The 17,929-nt window shown below is 43.9% G+C and overlaps 1 protein-coding gene across 1 annotated transcript in view; it reads left to right on the top strand.

Annotated features, from left to right (window-relative positions):
* The first annotated feature begins 1,206 nt into the window (after window positions 1-1,206).
* Window positions 1,207-17,929, top strand: part of ATP6V1C2 (ATPase H+ transporting V1 subunit C2) — a 43,664-nt gene continuing 26,941 nt past the window's right edge. Inside the window, exons 1-4 of the mRNA XM_044290780.1 lie at window positions 1,207-1,287; window positions 4,921-5,084; window positions 6,432-6,499; window positions 15,463-15,548. Coding sequence (XP_044146715.1) covers window positions 4,956-5,084; window positions 6,432-6,499; window positions 15,463-15,548 — 283 coding nt within the window. The 5' untranslated portion in view covers window positions 1,207-1,287; window positions 4,921-4,955. The remainder of the gene's footprint in view (window positions 1,288-4,920; window positions 5,085-6,431; window positions 6,500-15,462; window positions 15,549-17,929) is intronic.

Raw genomic sequence — 17,929 nt, 5'->3', positions numbered from 1 at the left:
AATATCCTACAGTTTTCAAACCAGCACCTGGATCTGAATACTTTTATAAATGCATGTAATTAAAAATGTATTATAGCTACTGAGTTATTCAATGCAGCAGAACTCCCAGAAGGTAGGAGCTGCCCCCGGTGTGTGCACAGCTCCGGGCATTGCACCGGCACCGCCGCAAGTGTCACCGCTCCCCCCCCCCCCCCCCCCTGATACATTACTAGAAGGCACTTATGGGATATCTATGGAGGGCACTGTTGTGGGTGATCTGTGGAGGGCACTGTTATGGGGGGATCTGTGGAGGGCACTGTTATGGGGGATCTGTGGAGGGCACTGTTATGGGGGATCTGTGGAGGGCACTGTTATGGGGGGATCTGTGGAGGGCACTGTTATGGGGGATCTGTGGAGGGCACTGTTATGGGGGATCTGTGGAGGGCAGGGCACTGTTATGGGGGGATCTGTGGAGGGCACTGTTATGGGGGATCTGTGGAGGGCACTGTTATGGGGGGGATCTGTGGAGGGCACTGTTATGGGGGATCTGTGGAGGGCACTGTTATGGGGGATCTGTGGAGGGCACTGTTATGGGGGATCTGTGGAGGGCACTTATGGGGGATCTGTGGAGGACACTGTTATGGGGGATCTGTGGAGGACACTGTTATGGGGGATCTGTGGAGGGCACTTATGGGGGATATCTGTGGATGACACTGTTATGGGGATATCTGTCGATGACACTGTTATGGAGATGGTGTTATGGAGATGGGGCCCCATGAATCAGTTTTGCACGGGGGCCCCATGGATTGTGTGTACGCCACTGACGGACGTCATCCGCATTTTTTTGCGGACCGCAAAATACATACAATTGTGTGAATGTAGCCTAAAAATGCAATTTGTAATAGTCTGTAAAGATTTACAGCTACCATCTGAAGGTGGCAATTTTTTTTGTAAAAAATGTGGCAACAGACACACAAAAAAAAAAACACAATTTTCCTTTTTTTCTATGGCCATCCAATAATTCAGAATTATTGCATTGGTTAAGTCCCATTGCTGTGGGATTAAAGGGATTTTACAGTCAGTACAATGTATATCTACTGGAAGGTCAAGACACTGAGAGGAGTGTGTACAACGCCTGCAGGGGATAGCCCTGAGCAGAATGTCACGTCACACAGGTGCCACCTTCTTATGCTCCACACATAAAGGGAGGCTCTGAACTGCTAAGTGCAGCATTTGTGTACAGGAAAGGAGGCTGCAAGGAGGTGCCCAGGACTGGCACAGCACGCAGGAGGCAGAGCGCGCACTCAGGTAATATAAGACCCTGCATCTCACGCAGGTAGAGGCTTTCTTCTAATATCTCTTGGTCAGGGTTAGTTATTGCACTCAGTTATCCTGTCAAGGACAGACAACCTGCTGGAGAACTACAAGTCACAGACTGGCTAAAGCTGGCTTCAGCCTACACAGCCAGTGATCCATTTAGTTATTTTTTTTTTCATAAACGTGCACTCCAGTTATTTGTTCCATTTCCAGTAATTATTGCCTTAAAATGTGGGGAAAAATGTATAATAGAGAAACCTAGTGGGCGACATTTATCGATGTATTTACGCCAGGTTTTGGTGAAAAATGCAGCTCACGTTGGGACATGTGCCAAATCTGCACAATTTTGCCTTTTATTTTTTTACTCACATGTGTGACAATGTACAGAAGATTTTCGTGGATTTCTGTGCGTTTCTGCACTCAAACAGCACCAAAAACAGCAATTTCTAACAGTGTTTTTTGGTGCGGATTTGATACAGTTTTTAACGCAGATCTCAGCCTTTATTAGAAAAGGATGAAATCCGCAAACATAATCGATTTTGAAATCCGCAAAGAAATAAATCTGCAACGTGTATATGAGATTTGCTTAATGTCATACAGTTTGCTGGTACTGTATTAGGCTACATTCACACGACCGTATGTATTTTGCGGTCCGTAAAAATACGGATGACGTCCCTGTGACATCCATGTTGCATCCATTTTTTTTTGCGGATCCATTGTTACAATGCCTATCCTTGTTCGCGAAACGGACAAGAATAGGACATGCTCTATATTTTTTTGCGGGGCTACGGAACGGACATACGGATGCGGACAGCACACGGTGTGCTGTCCGCATTTTTTGCAGACCCATTGAAATGAATGGGTCCTCATCCAATCCGCCAAAAAGACGGAATGGACACGGAAACAAAATAATTTCTTGGGAATGTAGCCTAATGCTGCAGTTTTTCTGCACAGGAACCTAAGCGGCAAAACCGCGCCTATTCCACAGCGCATGCAGGTGGCCTAAAAGCGGATGTAGATTCCCAGGATACATAGTTAAGGCCGCATGTATTAATTGAATTAAGGAGAAATGGCACAAATATATGGTGAAATTCTATGTCTGCTAATAGTAGGTATAGAGCACGGTGGCTCAGTGGTCAATCCTGGGGTCCATGGGTGCACCTTTCTGCTGCCTGAGGCAAAAACTGAAATAGTGCCCCCCCCCCCATGTCAAATTCATAACCTAACCCCTTCCCTTCAGCCCATGACCCTTCTGCTGCCCCCCCTCTGTTGCCCCTACCTGCTGCTGCCTAAGGCGATCGCCTCACCTGGCCTCATTGGTGGTGCACCCATGCTGGGGTCCTAGGTTCAAATCCGACCAAGGACAACATCTGCATGGAGTTTGTATGTTCTCCCCGTGTTTGTGTGGGTTTCCTCCGGGTTCTCTGGTTTCCTCCCACACTCCAAAGACAGACTGATAGTGACCTTAGATTGTGAGCTCCATTGGGGACAGTGTGATAACAATGTCCGTAAAGCGATACAGAATGTGTCAGTGCTATATAAGGGAATAAAATAGATTTATTAAGCCATGCACCCTTTAATAACTGTGCCAACTACTCAATTTTGATTGGGGCAAAATACATAATTATTAATTAAATGCGGCTTAATAACTTTATTGACCTAGTCCAGGGATCAGCAACCTCTGGCACTCCAGCTGTTCTGTAACTACAACTCCCAGAAGAAAAATCCCCCCCAAAAAAAACTAAACACTGACCCCCCAAAAAAACACTAGTCAAGTGAAGAAAAAAAACAGTAAAAAGAATCCTTTTTTTTATTTTTACTTCCATGGGAGATAGAAGAATAGCCAAGGAGGTGTGCAATGCTGGGAGTTGTAGTTTCACAGCAGTTGGAGTGCCTAAGGGCTCGTTCACATGACCGTGCCTTTTTTTACGGTCCGCAAATTTCAGATCCGCAAAAAACGGATGCCGCTTGTGTGCCTTCAGCAATTTGCGGAACGGAACAGGAGACCCATTATAGAAATGCCTATTCTTGTCCGCAAAACGGAGAAGAATAGGACATGTCTCATAATTTTTGCGGGGCCACGGAACAGAGCAACGGATGCGGACAGCACACAGAGTGCTGTCCGCATCTTTTGCAGCCCCATTGAAATGAATGGTACCATTTGCGGAACGCAGAAAACGGCCTGTATACAGAACGCAAAATACTTTTGCGTGAATGAGCCCTAAGGCTGCTGTTCCCAGACCTAGTATAATAAGTAAAGCTCCGTCTTGGAGCCATTTGTAACTGTGTGTTCGGGAATTGTAGTATTAGTTGTTTATTTTGCAGTATAAGGCTACATGCACACAACCGTGGTGTGTTTTGCGGTCCGCAATTTGCGGAACGGCACGGACAGTCTTTAATATAACTGCCTATTCTTGTCCGCAAAGCACAGACAAGAATAGGACTGTTATATTTTTTTTGCAGGGCCACGGAACGGAGCAACGGATGCGGACAGCACGCGGAGTGCTGTCCGCATCTTTTGCGGCCCCATTGAAGTGAATGGGTCTGTACCCTAGCCGCAAAAACTGTGGCTCGGATGAGGACCAGAACAACGGCCGTGTGCATGAGGCCTAAATCTATCGTGGGGGTGATTTAACAGGGAAGAAGCGCTGAATTGACATTCTCCACAGAAGGTTCCATCTGCAGACTACAGACTGCCACAGTCACATAAGGTCCTCGTCCACATTTACGTGTCGATGACACGTCTGTGAAAATAACAGTTTGTGTTTCATTCGTGAAAATGTCCGTGAAGGATCCGTGGTTGGCCTGTGTATTAGTTTTTACCATCCGTGTGTTATCTGTGAAAATTAATCTTCAAAGAATCTCCTGTCAGTCTACAGTGAAAAAAAAACCCGCACCACTGATGCAATCCGTGGTGTGTCCATGATTTTCACGGACCCATAGTCTTCTATGGGCGTGCTTGGTCCGCATCATGGATCAAAGTAACGCATGTCTCCGTGATTTTTTTTTTACTGACCCCACGGTCAGTAAAAAAAATACTGAGATGTGAACAGACACATTTAAATCAATGGCTACTTGTGCTGTCCGTGGAAAATGCGGGCAACACGGTTCAGTGAAAAATGGAAATGTGAACGAGGCCTAAAGGGAACCATACGGGGTATAGATATTTTGTAGATCAGGAAATCGCTTAGAATGCAATTCCTTAATATAAACTTTGAACAGCTCCCAAGGTGGAGTCTCCCCTGAAGCCACTTAGGGTTTATCATTTCCCCACAGATGGAGCAGGATTGATTGCTTCCATCTTACTGAAATTCTGGCCTTGTGCTGGTGTCACCTTAGCTGGCTCCCTGACACCTCTTCCCGGCTGGAGATGTCAGTAATCCCACACCTCAGGTAATATCGCAGGTACGAGACACCCGATCCTTCCCCGTGTGAGAGGGGCACTGTACACTCAGCACCGGCTTGCGGCACCCGAATAACGTCACCATAGTGGGCGGTCATTCATTTTAGGGTAGTATACTTCTGGCTCTTGGTTTACACTTAGTATATGAATATAACATGGTATATATGTATATCGCCATATGGCACAATGTATATAGGTATAACCAGCTACAGTGATTTTAGTTTCCAGTGTCTGAAGCAAATTACACCATTGGAAAATGTCAGAGTTTTGGTTAATTTCGGTTCCTGGAGATAAGACCAATTTAGCAGCTCTGGAGAGGATGAATACCGTCACCAGTAAAGCCAACCTGTCTGAGAATTCAAAGTTCATCATACCTGACCTGAAGGTAAGGACACATTTACAGAATATATTACTACCTACATGGGACATCTAGAGGGGAAGAATGAGCTGTATCATGTTGTTTCATTGTTTTCAAGATCTCTGTTTACTGTTAGTGAATGGAAACCCATACTAGACTAGTGCTCCTTGCACAGTTGGCAGGTTGTTACTGCTGTGTCCAGTCTTCTATGAGCTGAACACACAGCAACCGTTTTCTTCTGTTCTGGAGCCTGGGCTAATGTCTCCTACAAAGCTGACACATTGTAACAAACAGCAGACTTGTGAAAGTGAGGCTAGATGAGGACAAGTTTCCAGCATCTGGAGGTAACATCAGCTGCATTCACTGACAGCAAGTAGAGATCTTGAAAATAGTGAGAGACCAGAAATACAAAGAATATTAGAAAGTCACAGAACGTTTTATCATACAGTAATTAAAATGTATTTACAAAGGACTGGAAAATAGCTTTAATTAGAACAGAATGAGCAATACCTGGTAATAGAGCGGTGCGTGTAAGATATGGCCTGAGATATTGTGTCCTCCCCTGTGTGACAGCAGCTCTCACATCTCCATTTACTGAAAGCAGAATCTGCTGGTTTCTCATTTGTTTCCAAAATACTTCTATTTGTTGTGAAAGAAAGAGTCAATGTTTATCTAGAAAGATGTGATGTATAGTCAATACAGAGGAGACAGACAGACAGACAGATAGATATGAAGATAGATAGAAGATAGGTAGATACTGTAGATAGATAGATAGATAGATAGATAGATAGATATGAGGATGAATAGATAGAAGATAGATAGATAATAGATAGATAATAGATAGATAGATAGATAGATAGATAGATAGATAGATATGAGGATGAATAGATAGAAGATAGATAGATAATAGATAGATAATAGATAGATATGAGATATATATGAGATAGATAGAAGATAGGTAGATACTGTAGATAGATAGATAGATTGATATGAGATAGATATATAGATAGATATTAGATAGATAGACAGATAGATATGAGATAGATAGATACATAGATTGATATTAGATTGATAGATATTAGATAGATAGGAGATAGATCGATATGAGATAGATAGATAGAAGATAGATAGATAGATAGATAGATAGATAGATATGAGATAGATAATAGATAGATAGATAGATATTAGATAGATAATAGATAGATATGAGATAGATAATAGATAAGATAATAGATAGATAGATATTAGATAGATAATAGATACATATGAGATAGTCAATATTAGATAGATCAATATTAGATAGATAGAAGATAGATAAATATGAGATAGATAATCATTTTGATAAGGTCTAACGCACATTGTGTCCTTGCTCAGGTGGGGACTCTGGATTCTCTCATTGGACTTTCGGATGATTTGGGGAAGCTGGACGTCTTTGCAGAGAGGTAGGCGCGCTCCTGTTTACAGCACACAGTGTCAGGGCCGCTGTTGTCACATACACACAGATCTTGACTGATCAAACCCTTGCTCAGCAGCTCTGGATCTCAGCAGAGGTGGCTGGGGTCAGCCCTGGGCCTGTTTCTTTGTATACCAGTCATGATGAAGGGGCTTTCAAGATTTTTAGTTTATAGACCCAAGAGTGATCTTTATTTTGTGTGTTTTGCATTCAGTGGCTTTTTCAGTGGTTTTAGGCTTCATGTAATAATGCAAACAAAAATGTAGCTGCATCTAACAGCCAATCAGATCACAGCTCTTATTTGCTCAGTTGAGGTTATATGTAAGAATGTATCCGATTGGTTTGTAGAAGCAAAAGCTCTTCTTTTTATCTGGATGGAGTAGAAAATGTTTCCTTCTAATGAGGTGAGCGCCATTTTTAGCCACATCCATAAAGATAGAACCATGAGGAAGATGCCCACGTTATATACTGTAAATATGGAGCAGTTATTTGCACATGCCTGCGATGCCACAAAAAAACTACAATAAAAACACTGAAAAACGAGAAAAAAAGACTATGGCCCTGATTTACCTTAGCAGGTCTTGATAGGAGGAGGAATAGAAGGAGGCGAGCTACCGTAGACCTCAGGTAGAGGTCTTAATGTGCCCTGCCCACACCCTGCCGCTTTTCAGAAACTGGCCAACTTTTTAAAACCAGAAAAAGGCATAGGAAAAATGATTAATTTCTCCCGAAGTCTGAAACCAGCCTCAAAGGGGTTGTCCAATGATTAAGGAGGTTTTCCAACCCCTATTATGACCCCCCCCCTCCCCCCACGTCGCTTCTGATGCCCGCATGACCGCCACTGCATCTCGGATGGCGCTAGGGAGGCCTGCTATTGGCTGCACCCCCGGATTTTTTGATCCACATGATGGGGAGATGCAGCAACGGGGATCAGAAGTGACGCGGCCTCCGGGGAGCAGGGTAAGTATAATCTATATGAGGGGCCCAGGCATTAGGGCAGTTATTATAGGAGTTGGATAACCCCTTTAATGTAAAAAATGAAGATCTGATAACGTATAGTACATGACAGTCTTTTTCTAATGAACCGGTGCAGTACCTCACATGGATCCAGAGACGTCCCCTTTTATTGCGCCAATTGTTCTGCTAGATTTATCTCAATCTAGCAGCTGAGGGGGGGGGGGGTGTCCTTTCTCAGGGGACATGTCCTTTCTACTGCACTTAGTGGCAGTTAAAGGGTGGAACTGAGTATGTGCTTCCATCTTAGTGAGCAGGACAGAAAAATTTGAAAAAGAAGAAACAGCAGGTGGCGCTATACAGATACATTTTATTGTATATCTCAGTGGCTCTACAAAATTTTTAATTACATGCAATTACAAAAGTATTCAGATCCAGGCGCTGGTCTGAAAAATGTAGAATATTTTTCATTAAACAAGTTCTTCTGAGGAAAATACTTTTTCCAGACCTTTTTTACCTCTGCCATCTGCTTGGACAACACCATATTCATTAGATGGTCAGCCAGTCGTACTGAAGTCAGTAGACTTTTCCAGCATTCATCTAATGTGTATTGCCACCTTGAAGCTGGACCAACCCTACTAAACCAAGCTTACTGCCTGCTAGAGTTGATCCTGCTGATTACAATGATACCTGTCTTGTGGAAATCGGTTACAGCATTGCCAAGAAAAACGACTTTTATTGGTTTTGCAAATTAGGCCTTCCGTGTGGGGAAGGGCGGGGCCAGCATTAGAAAGTTGAGGAGCTGAGGTGCAGTGAGTGGCTAGGCCCCGCCCCTCGGCACACTGAAGCCCTCATTTCGATAAAGAATAAAAGTATTTTTTCTCAGGAATGCTGCAAGTGATTTTACAAGACAGGTATCATTTTACCCAGCCGGACCAACCCTACCAGACTGCCTGCCTGGTTTAATAGGGTTGATCCTGGTTTAATAGGGTAGATGACCATTAAAACAATTTTTTGGACAATAACATTTTCTAAAAAAAGCCCAGAAAGGTTTTAGAATAAAAAGCTTTCAAAATAAAAAGAAGCATTACTCACCTCACTGCACCCTTGCCACTGCGTTCCGACTCTGCTCCAGTCCCTGCCTGGTCCCAGCTCGACACACATGAAATGGCATAAAATGGTCGATCAGACAGTGACAGGCTGAGGATGTCAATGCTGTGGCCAGAGATTGTCTGAGTAGCAGAGCAGTGCTGGAACACCAGTCATGGAGATCAGTGGGGTGAGTAATTATTTTTGTACCTATGCAGAAAACTCTTAAAGGGTCCAAACGCGGGTACACACTCTTATGGTTGTCAGGTCAGTTTTGACATATGGGTTTTTATGATTGAGCTCCTGTTAGTTGGCACTTATTCAGGGAGCACTATACCAGGCGTGCTTTCTCCATGTAGCGTGCGGCCGCCCCTCCAGGTAATAGTGGATAGAGTATCAGGTTGTTTGTAAACAGGGTCGTGTAGCCGGCTGAACTCTACTTACCCCGAGTGGTGCCAAACACTTTCAATGAAAGTAGACTTCTCAATATTTCATTAGGAAAATATTCTACACCTTTATGGGAAGAAGGTAACATGAGGTAACTTACCGAGTCACTCCAGGCCACTTACCTCCCCCAACTATAAGGTCCGTTGTGGGTTAACAATTTTCGTAAGTAAGGCCACTTTCACACCAGCATTAGGAGACATCCAGTAGGCTGTTCTGGCATAAACGTCGGGATTCGGCAGGACAAAAACTGTGGTGTAAAGCAACTTTTGTCCGGCTGAATCCCAATATATATGTCGGGGAGTCAAAGGTGTCTGTCGGGCAGGCGGCACTTTCCTGCTATGCCGGATCCAGAGAACTCTGGCAGGCTGTTCTCTGCTAGAAAAGCCTGACAGATGTCCGTAAGGGCTCATTCATATGGCCTTTCCGTGCATTGGGGTCATGCGGCTGCTTTCGACGGATTCAGACCCATTCAACCTGAACGGGTCAGTGATCCTTCCGCACTGCAAAAAAATAGAACAAGTTCTATTTTTTTGCGGTGCGGAGGCACGGAGAGAAACCCCACGGAAGCACTCCGTAGTACTTCCGTGCCTCCATTTCACACCAACTTTCCGGATTGCGGACTCATTCAAGTGAATGGATCTGCATCCATCATGTGGGGTGCACATGGCCGGTGACCTCATGATGCGGACCTGCTGTTTGCGTGCCGCAATACGGGCAGGGCCTAAAAACGGACGTGGGCATGAACCCTAACACTGGTGTGAAATATATTGATGGCATATCGTTAGGATACGCCAGCATTGTCAGATAGGTGTGGCTTCCACATCTGGGACCCACTCCTATCTCCACAATGGGGCCCCCGAAGTGAGGGAGAGCACACCACACATGTATGGCCACCACTCCATTCACCTCTATGGGACGGCCAGAGATAGCCGAGCCAGCAGTCCGCTATTTTCAGATCTGTCGTACTGGTGAGTGCAAAGGTGGTTGTGCGTGTGCAGTGAGCTCTTCATTCACTGCTATGGGACTTCAGAAAATAGCCAAGCATGCTGACTCCGCTATTTTGGGAGCTCCCATAGCAGTGAATGGAGAGCACGCTGCTCGTGCGCACTGTACTCCTTTGCTTTGGGGACCACGTTCTGGAGATAGGAGCAGATCCCAGAGGTGGAACCAGCAATTATCTGCCATTGATGGTGTATCCCACTATCCCAGTGATATGCCATCAATGTCTGAGATGGGAATAGCTCTTTACTCTTATGACATGGGACACATCAACTACTCCCTATTGATGGCACCCATGCCTGGCTTTGACCATATCCATGAGTTGTAGCTCCATGAATTTGGTGTATTATTTGATCTGGGAACTTCTGAAACATTTGAAGTTGGGACACAAAGCCTAAAGGCGGAAATTCCAAATTGTTTACATTCAATGAGGTCTATATAGATTTTCCATTTGATATATATTCTGTCCTGGGGTGGAGATGACCACCAGAATGAACACCTTGTGCCTGCGTGGTCTACAGTTTCCTCCATACTATGTTCTAATGAAGGCAACCCATTCCCTTCTTCATATGAAGCCAGTATTGTGATTAGCTGATCGTAGAGGGTCTGGCTTCAGAAACCCATCAGAGAAATCTGTGGCCGGCCATTAATGAGTTTAATCCATGGATGGGTTGGGTCTGCCAGAGCCGGCCTTGAGGGTGGGCACCCCAGGCCCTTACATATTAAATCCTGTTTCAGGATCCCACAGAAATGAGGCTACCTTACACTCCGCAGTTTCTTGATTGGGCGGTGTATTTGGAAATGATATAATTTAGGCAGTAGCTGGTATAGCATAACGGGAGGAGGGGGGCAGAGAATCAGTAGAAGGTACAAGGGCACTATTCAGACTAAGGTTGGCACTAGGCACAGAATTTACATACTGTGCAGAAATGTTTTCTTTAGATTTCTCAAATATTGGAAATATATTACAGAAGTCAGACTATATAGGAGCCATACTGCAATGTATTTAGTTTGGGTGGGAGATCTAGTGACAGGTTCACTTTAAATCAAATCATATGAGTGTCCGGCCATTCAATTTTCCATTATTCTGTATCCACACCAGTTTTTAAAGGCGTTATCTTATGATTAATGTAAAAAATTAAAATCAGACATCATATAGGACATGATAATAAACTCTAACAAAGCTAGAACCAGCCCTGTACCTCACATGGATCCAAAGATCTCCTTATTCATTGCTCCAGTTGTTCTGCTCGATTTATTTCAAGCTAGTAGCTCAGGGAGGCTGTCCTTTCTCAGGGGGTGTGTCCTTCTCAGGGGGCGTGTCCTTCTCAGGGTGGCTGTCCTTTCTCAGGGGGCGTGTCCTTCTCTGGGGTGTGTTCTTTCTATTACAGCTCACTCCATGTAACTGACACAGCTTTTAACAGTAGATACAGCTGGTGGCAGCTGAAAGATGTAACTGAGCATGTGCGACCACCTCAGCATTGTTATTGAGGTGGACAGAGAAATAAGGAAAAGAGCAAACACCAGCCAGCATTATACAGATACATTTTATTAAATAACTAAGTGGCTAAAGTAACTTCTTAATTACATGCGGGTACTAGATTACTCAGATCCAGGAGCTGGTTTGACAAATGTTGAATACTTTTCATGAGAGCACTAGACTCAGCATAAGCCCTTTAACATGTATGTTTTTTGGGGGGATTAAATTGCACGTACTATGAGTAAAAATAATTTTGCTGCTTGATGCTGTTCTGTGCTAAATCCTCCAGATGAGCTCTCTTAAAGCTCCTTTCCAGCCCATCCTGTCTTCTCCCCAGCAATTATTTAAAGGGGTTGGCCAGTCCCAGGGGTGCACCACCAATAAGGCCAGGTGAGGCGATCGCCTCGGGCAGCACCAGGTAGGGGCAAGGGGGGGGGGGGGGCAGCCGAAAGGCCATGGGCTGAAAAGAAGGGGTTAGATTAAGAAATTTGCATTGGGAAGGAAGGAAGGGAGGGGGGCGGTGCCATTTCAGTTTTTGCCTTAGGAAGCAGAAAGGCTAGGTGCACCCCTGGTCAATCTCCTATATTGATGCCCTATCCTCAGGATGGAGGAGCTGCTTGCACAAGCACTGCGTTCTCTTCAAACAGCTGATTAGTGGGGGTGCCTGGAGTCGGGCCCCCACTGATCTGATATTCATGACCTATAATCAGGATAGGTCATTAATATAGGAAACTGGACAACCCCTTATAGCTGAATTAAAATCAAAGTTGACCAAGTTTTCATTTGATCATAATTCATCTCAGATGATCAGGATTTAGCACAAAATAGCGTTCTGCAGCTTGTCATGTATTGGAAACCATGCAAGCTACAGAAGCCAAACGGCTCAGATTTTTTTTAAAAAAAGACCAATTACAAAAATGATTTTTAGCCCAGAATACGTGCAAAAAATAAAATAAATCTGTCCACAGTCTTTAAAAATATGTATACCTTTTAGCAGCAACTGAAGTTACAGTTTGCCTATGAGAAGAGAATTTGAGGCTGCATTCCTATGACAACACTTCTTCTCCTGTGCCTTGGCAGTTCAGACAAAGGGGCTTTGTATGGATCCAAATCTCCATCTCAACCAGTGTCGACAGAACTCAATCCATGTTTAGCATAACCTTGGGCAGTCAACCTCTGGCAGGATAATCATAGGCAGAGGGCTTGTTATTGTTAGTAGACATTTGTAGACAGGCATATAGACCATATCCAGGTGTCTAGCATGTGGCCGCTGCAGCCAATGACTGGCCACAGCAGTGACATGTCACCCATGTGTAAGGTCACTGGGTCACGTGACGCATGGATGACACGTGCTGTGGCCAGTCACGTAACCTGCATCAAACTGGATGTTGAAGCTGGAAGACCTCTCAGACCTGCAGCGCCCGAGGTGGAGAGATGGAGCCAGAACACCGCGGCGGGGATCAGGTAAGTATGATTCCCACCGCCGGGCTAGCCATGCAGAAAAGATCTCAGGGGTGAACAACCCCTTTAAGGCATTGTCACCTCTCTTGACATGTAACTATTCTGGAGCATCAGTTCTTATGTCTCTATATTGTGCCATTCCTTTATTATTCCTACTATAAGTTATGAATGAATTACTAGCAGTCTGCAATAAGGGTCCAACTGGGTGTTACCAGTTGGGTGGGTGTCCCTGTACAGTCTGACACTGGCAGCACCGATTTGGTAGTGTCAGACCTGCCCCCAAATAGTAACACCTTGTCGGACCTTTTTTCAGACTGCCAGCAATTTATTTGCAAACTTCTAGTAGGAATAATAGAGGAACTGCACAATATAGAGATATAAGAATAGATGCTCCATGGTTATTATTACATGGGGAATGCAAGTAGGTACTAAAACCGACATGTCAGGAGAGGGGAGAGGTCCCCTTTAAAAAGAGAAACACTGGATTCCTGTGAGAGGACTGTACCTCTCTTATGTTATGGGATACACAGAAGCAGGTCCTGTGTAGCCAGGCAGTAAGAACCTGTCAGCGCCGTCTTAGTCCAGTAGAAGAGAGGTGGCGGCTCATCTCCTGTCATTATTTATTTAGTACGGCTAGTCTCTGGCTCTGAGTGGTTTTCCGTGTCACTTTTGGACAGTGAAGGACTTTTTGAAGTGTACCGTCACTTTAAACACCTAAAAGTGGACACAGACACTGCGGCTATACGTAAAGTCACGTTGGGTCCCTCTTGATGTTCCTGGAGACCCCGATAGATTACAGTCATACATACGGCATTGCTTACTACAGACAACTGAATATTAATTCTAAAAAGCTATCTTACTGCTAGGCAGGATCTACAAAACTGTTCATCTTTCGATTCATGAATAAAATGAAAGAAATACAGTGCGGACTGACACGCAGGCAGAGAAATAAGTGCGCAGATGAGTCTATAGAAACATAAATGAAAAATGACACTGTAATAACCATTAATAGTTGTCACGGATGATGTGTTACCCATATAGTACATTGTTAGGTGATTGCATCTTTGACGTGGCACCTAAAACCATTGCTTGTCCGCAGCACATCGACCCCTTTGTAAACAAGGGATGTGCTGCTGACAATATGCAATCTAAATGGGGCATGAATGATCGTAATAATGATTGCCCCCCTTCCCGTTCATTTCGCATTGGGCTGGTTCCTTTAAACAATCACTGACTGGCGCTCGTCAGCGGTCCTGCATTCCTGTAAAAGGACCCTAAAGTCACTACCAGACACCTTTGGTGGCTTATCTCCTGTGACAACAAAGGATCAGACATGCTGAAATGTAATACAGTATATCCAATCCTTCTTAGAGTCCATTCACACATCCGTGTGTGATTTGCGGATCCGCAAAACACAGACACCGGCAATGTGCGGGTCCGTAATTCCGTATCCGGGCAGCACATCGTGCTGCCCTATAAAAATGAATGGGTCCGCAATTCCTGTGAATGGACTCTAAACGGAAAAACAAAACGGTCGTGTGAAAGAGGCCTTAAAGAATAGTCAGGAGTTACAAATAATAGGTGCAACCAATAAAACCCTTAATGTAAAAAAAAAAAAAAAAACCCTTAATGTAAAAAAAAAAAAAAAAAAAAAAAGGGAACTAAGAAGTCACATGTTCCTAAATTAGCAATTTTTGAAAGGGTGGGTTCACATCGGCGTTACAGATTTCCATTATAGGTTCCGTTATAACAGAGTTATGTATAACGGAAAAAAAACTGAACCGTTATGTGTCCCCATAGACATGTATTAGGATGGAGCAAAACGGAATGCCTCTTAAAGGTTTCCGTTATGCATTCCGCCCTAAAAATTCTGTTATATTCAGAGTTATAGTCAGAGTTATAACGGGACCTATGATGGAATTCTGTAACACTAATGCGAAACCTCCCTGAGTCAGTTACTTAAATCCAGTAATAAATCCCCCATGTGTTTTTATTAGAAAGGCCTCTGATGCTAAAGTGATCAGAGTATCCTGCTCGTACGACCTCAAGCAATCAACTGTAATCTGCTAGGGAACTTAGAAACATAGAATGTGTCGGCAGATAAGAACCATTTGGCCCATCTAGTCTGCCCAATATACTGAATACTATGGATAGCCCCAGGCCCTATCTTATATGAAGGATGGCCTTATGCCTATCCCATGCATGCTTAAACTCCTTCACTGTATTGTTGGTTAGTGTTTAATATTTTAATATCCCTACAGTGCAACCACAGGAGAAAGGAAGTATTACTTATTTTCCATTGAAATGAATGCGCTGTCCACATAATGATCGATCACGCCAGGTCCTCCAGAGCTTGAGATGTAGTCGTTCTCTCCTTTGACTAATAGATGTGGGACCTGAGTAGGCCAATCCAATCTATTATTAGATAATTATGCAAAGGTTTGAAATCACTAAAATCCAGATATTATGATGAGGAGCCTTTCCTCTAGCTAATTCTGTTGTTTTTTTTCCCTTTCATTTAGTGTAATTAAGAAAATTGCTCAGTATATAGGAGAAATAATGGTTGACTCTGCAGAGAAAGCCCAAGAAAACCTACTGGCAAATGGAGGTGAGAGCTTCAACATTCAAATTGTACCTTCATAGGTTCCTTGCTTCAACATTCAAATTGTACCTTCATAAGTTCCTTGCTTCAACATTCAAATTGTACCTTCATAAGTTCCTTGCTTCAACATTCAAATTGTACCTTCATAAGTTCCTTGCTTCAACATCCAAATTGTACCTTCATAGGTTCCTTGCTTCAACATTTAAATTGTACCTTCATAAGTTCCTTGCTTCAACATCCAAATTGTACATTCATAGGTTTCTTGCTTCAACATCCAAATTGTACCTTCGTAAGTTCCTTGTATAGGTGTAACCAAGAGCATTGCCCAAATGTGGTGTACAGACTTCATACATATAACCTCTCATCATGCTTGGACTGCAGGTCACTGACACACCAGTTTATCTGCCCATATACACCATTGCCAAATTTTGCTCCTTGATATGCCTATATCTGTCACTCATGAGTACTGTCTGATCTACTTTTCTCACCTAACTTAGACTTACATGAGCACACAGAGACATTTCTCATGGATTTTGTCTGTGAGAAAAACAATCATGGCATGCTCCATTGCGAACCGTATTACACATGTATTGTCCACCAGAAGCATTGCTTAGGACACAATATGGAGGCCCGTGGCACAACTATAGGTCTGGGATACAGAAGTGGATCAGGAGGTTTAACGTTCAGGGAAGAGAAGACTTGTGAGAGTTAGCTAATTAAAATGAGCCACTTGAGTGGAGATGGTGGTTAGGTTTTGAGGTATGGTCTAGAAGGACAAGGAAGAGAGCTCCATGGGTAGGGGCAGACTGAGAACTCAAAGTGGCCCTGGAAAAAATACTAAAAGTGGCCCCGTTTTGAAGTCGGGTCCATATTGATGGAAGGCCGGACCCGCAGTAGCATAACAGAGCCATAACAGAGCCAAATACCACAGTCCATCACAAAATACTACCAGCAGCACAAAATACATCTCCAAAAACTTCCACTGGTTGGCCGTGTGGAGGGCTCAGGTAGCTCCCTGGGCATCAGCCCACTGGGAAATTTCCCTGTAAGGTCTATGGCCAATCCGCCCCTGTCCATGGGAAAGGGCTAACTCCATAGGAGTCTTATAATCATCCATGGGATGTTGTTATAAGAGGAACAGACAACAGAACTTCAGAAGGGCAGAGAAAATAATTTTTGAAGGATAGTCCAGCTAGGCAGGGAAGGGTGCTCTAGAGGAAAGGGGTAGCTCAAGAGAAGTCCTATAATGGTGAATGGAAATAGGTTAGAAGGAGAAAATAGTCGGTCAGAGAAGAAGTGGGGGGATCAGTTAAGAGGGTATTTGTGGATGTTATGTGACATAAGAGGTAGGTTTACTTGATTTAATTACTTGTAGTATGTGATATGATTTCCATGTCCTGCTCTCACACTTGTCTCCAACTTCAAAGTGATGGTCTGATGATCTGATCCTAGAAAAGAGCCAAATTTTGAATTTTGCACATAGGTTTTTCAACATGTTGGCTCAAAGCATCTGAATTCTGCAACCGTTGGCTCAAAGCGTCTGAATTCTGCAATCTGTTTTGGGACAGAGTAGACATCAGGGCTTACCTATATTCTGGGGGCGGGGGGGCTGTGGCGATGGTGGTGAGGGCCTGGCAGATGGGAACGGCAGCCACCATTCCAGTCGATTGTTTTTTGAGCCTCACAGTTGATCTTTTTCCAGGGAAGAAGAAGAAAATGAATTGCGTGCACAGTATGTAAACTGCTCTCGTGTGTTGTGTGTTTTATTCCAGCATGGATTGTCCGATGCTCCGGAGACTACTGCTCTAGTTGTAGGGGTACAGTGATCAGGTTACGATGGATGTGTGACATATTGGCCTCGTAGCCTGGTCACCATATCCGTATGACTCAGATAACATCCCTGCCCCGTGTTATGAGTTTCTTCTTTTCTTCTGTTACAGCTGACGGTTCCATCTCTGTTCCTTAAAGGGAACCTGTCACCGGGATTTTGTGTATAGAGCTGAGGACATGGTTTGCTAGATGGCCACTAGCACATCCACAATACCCAGTCCCCATAGCTCTGTGTGCTTTTATTGTGTAAAAAAAAAACGATTTGATACATATGCAAATTAACCTGAGATGAGTCCTGTCCCTGACTCATCTCAGGGACAGGACTCATCTCAGGTTAATTTGCATATGTATCAAATCAGTTTTTTTACACGATAAAAGCACACAGAGCTATGGGGACTGGGTATTGCGGATGTGCTAGCGGCCATCTAGCAACCCATGTCCTCAGCTCTATACACAAAATCCCGGTGACAGGTTCCCTTTAAGTTCTTCAGGTTCTTCTGAGTCTGCTACATCTTCTGACTCTGGTAGCTGATCCTTATCTTATCCTCAATGTAGAA

The sequence above is a fragment of the Bufo gargarizans genome, chromosome 4 (genome assembly GCF_014858855.1).
Source record: "Bufo gargarizans isolate SCDJY-AF-19 chromosome 4, ASM1485885v1, whole genome shotgun sequence".
Lineage (NCBI taxonomy): Eukaryota > Metazoa > Chordata > Amphibia > Anura > Bufonidae > Bufo > Bufo gargarizans.
The sequence above is the reverse complement of the archived record's forward strand: the minus strand, read 5'-3'. Positions and strand labels throughout refer to the sequence as shown.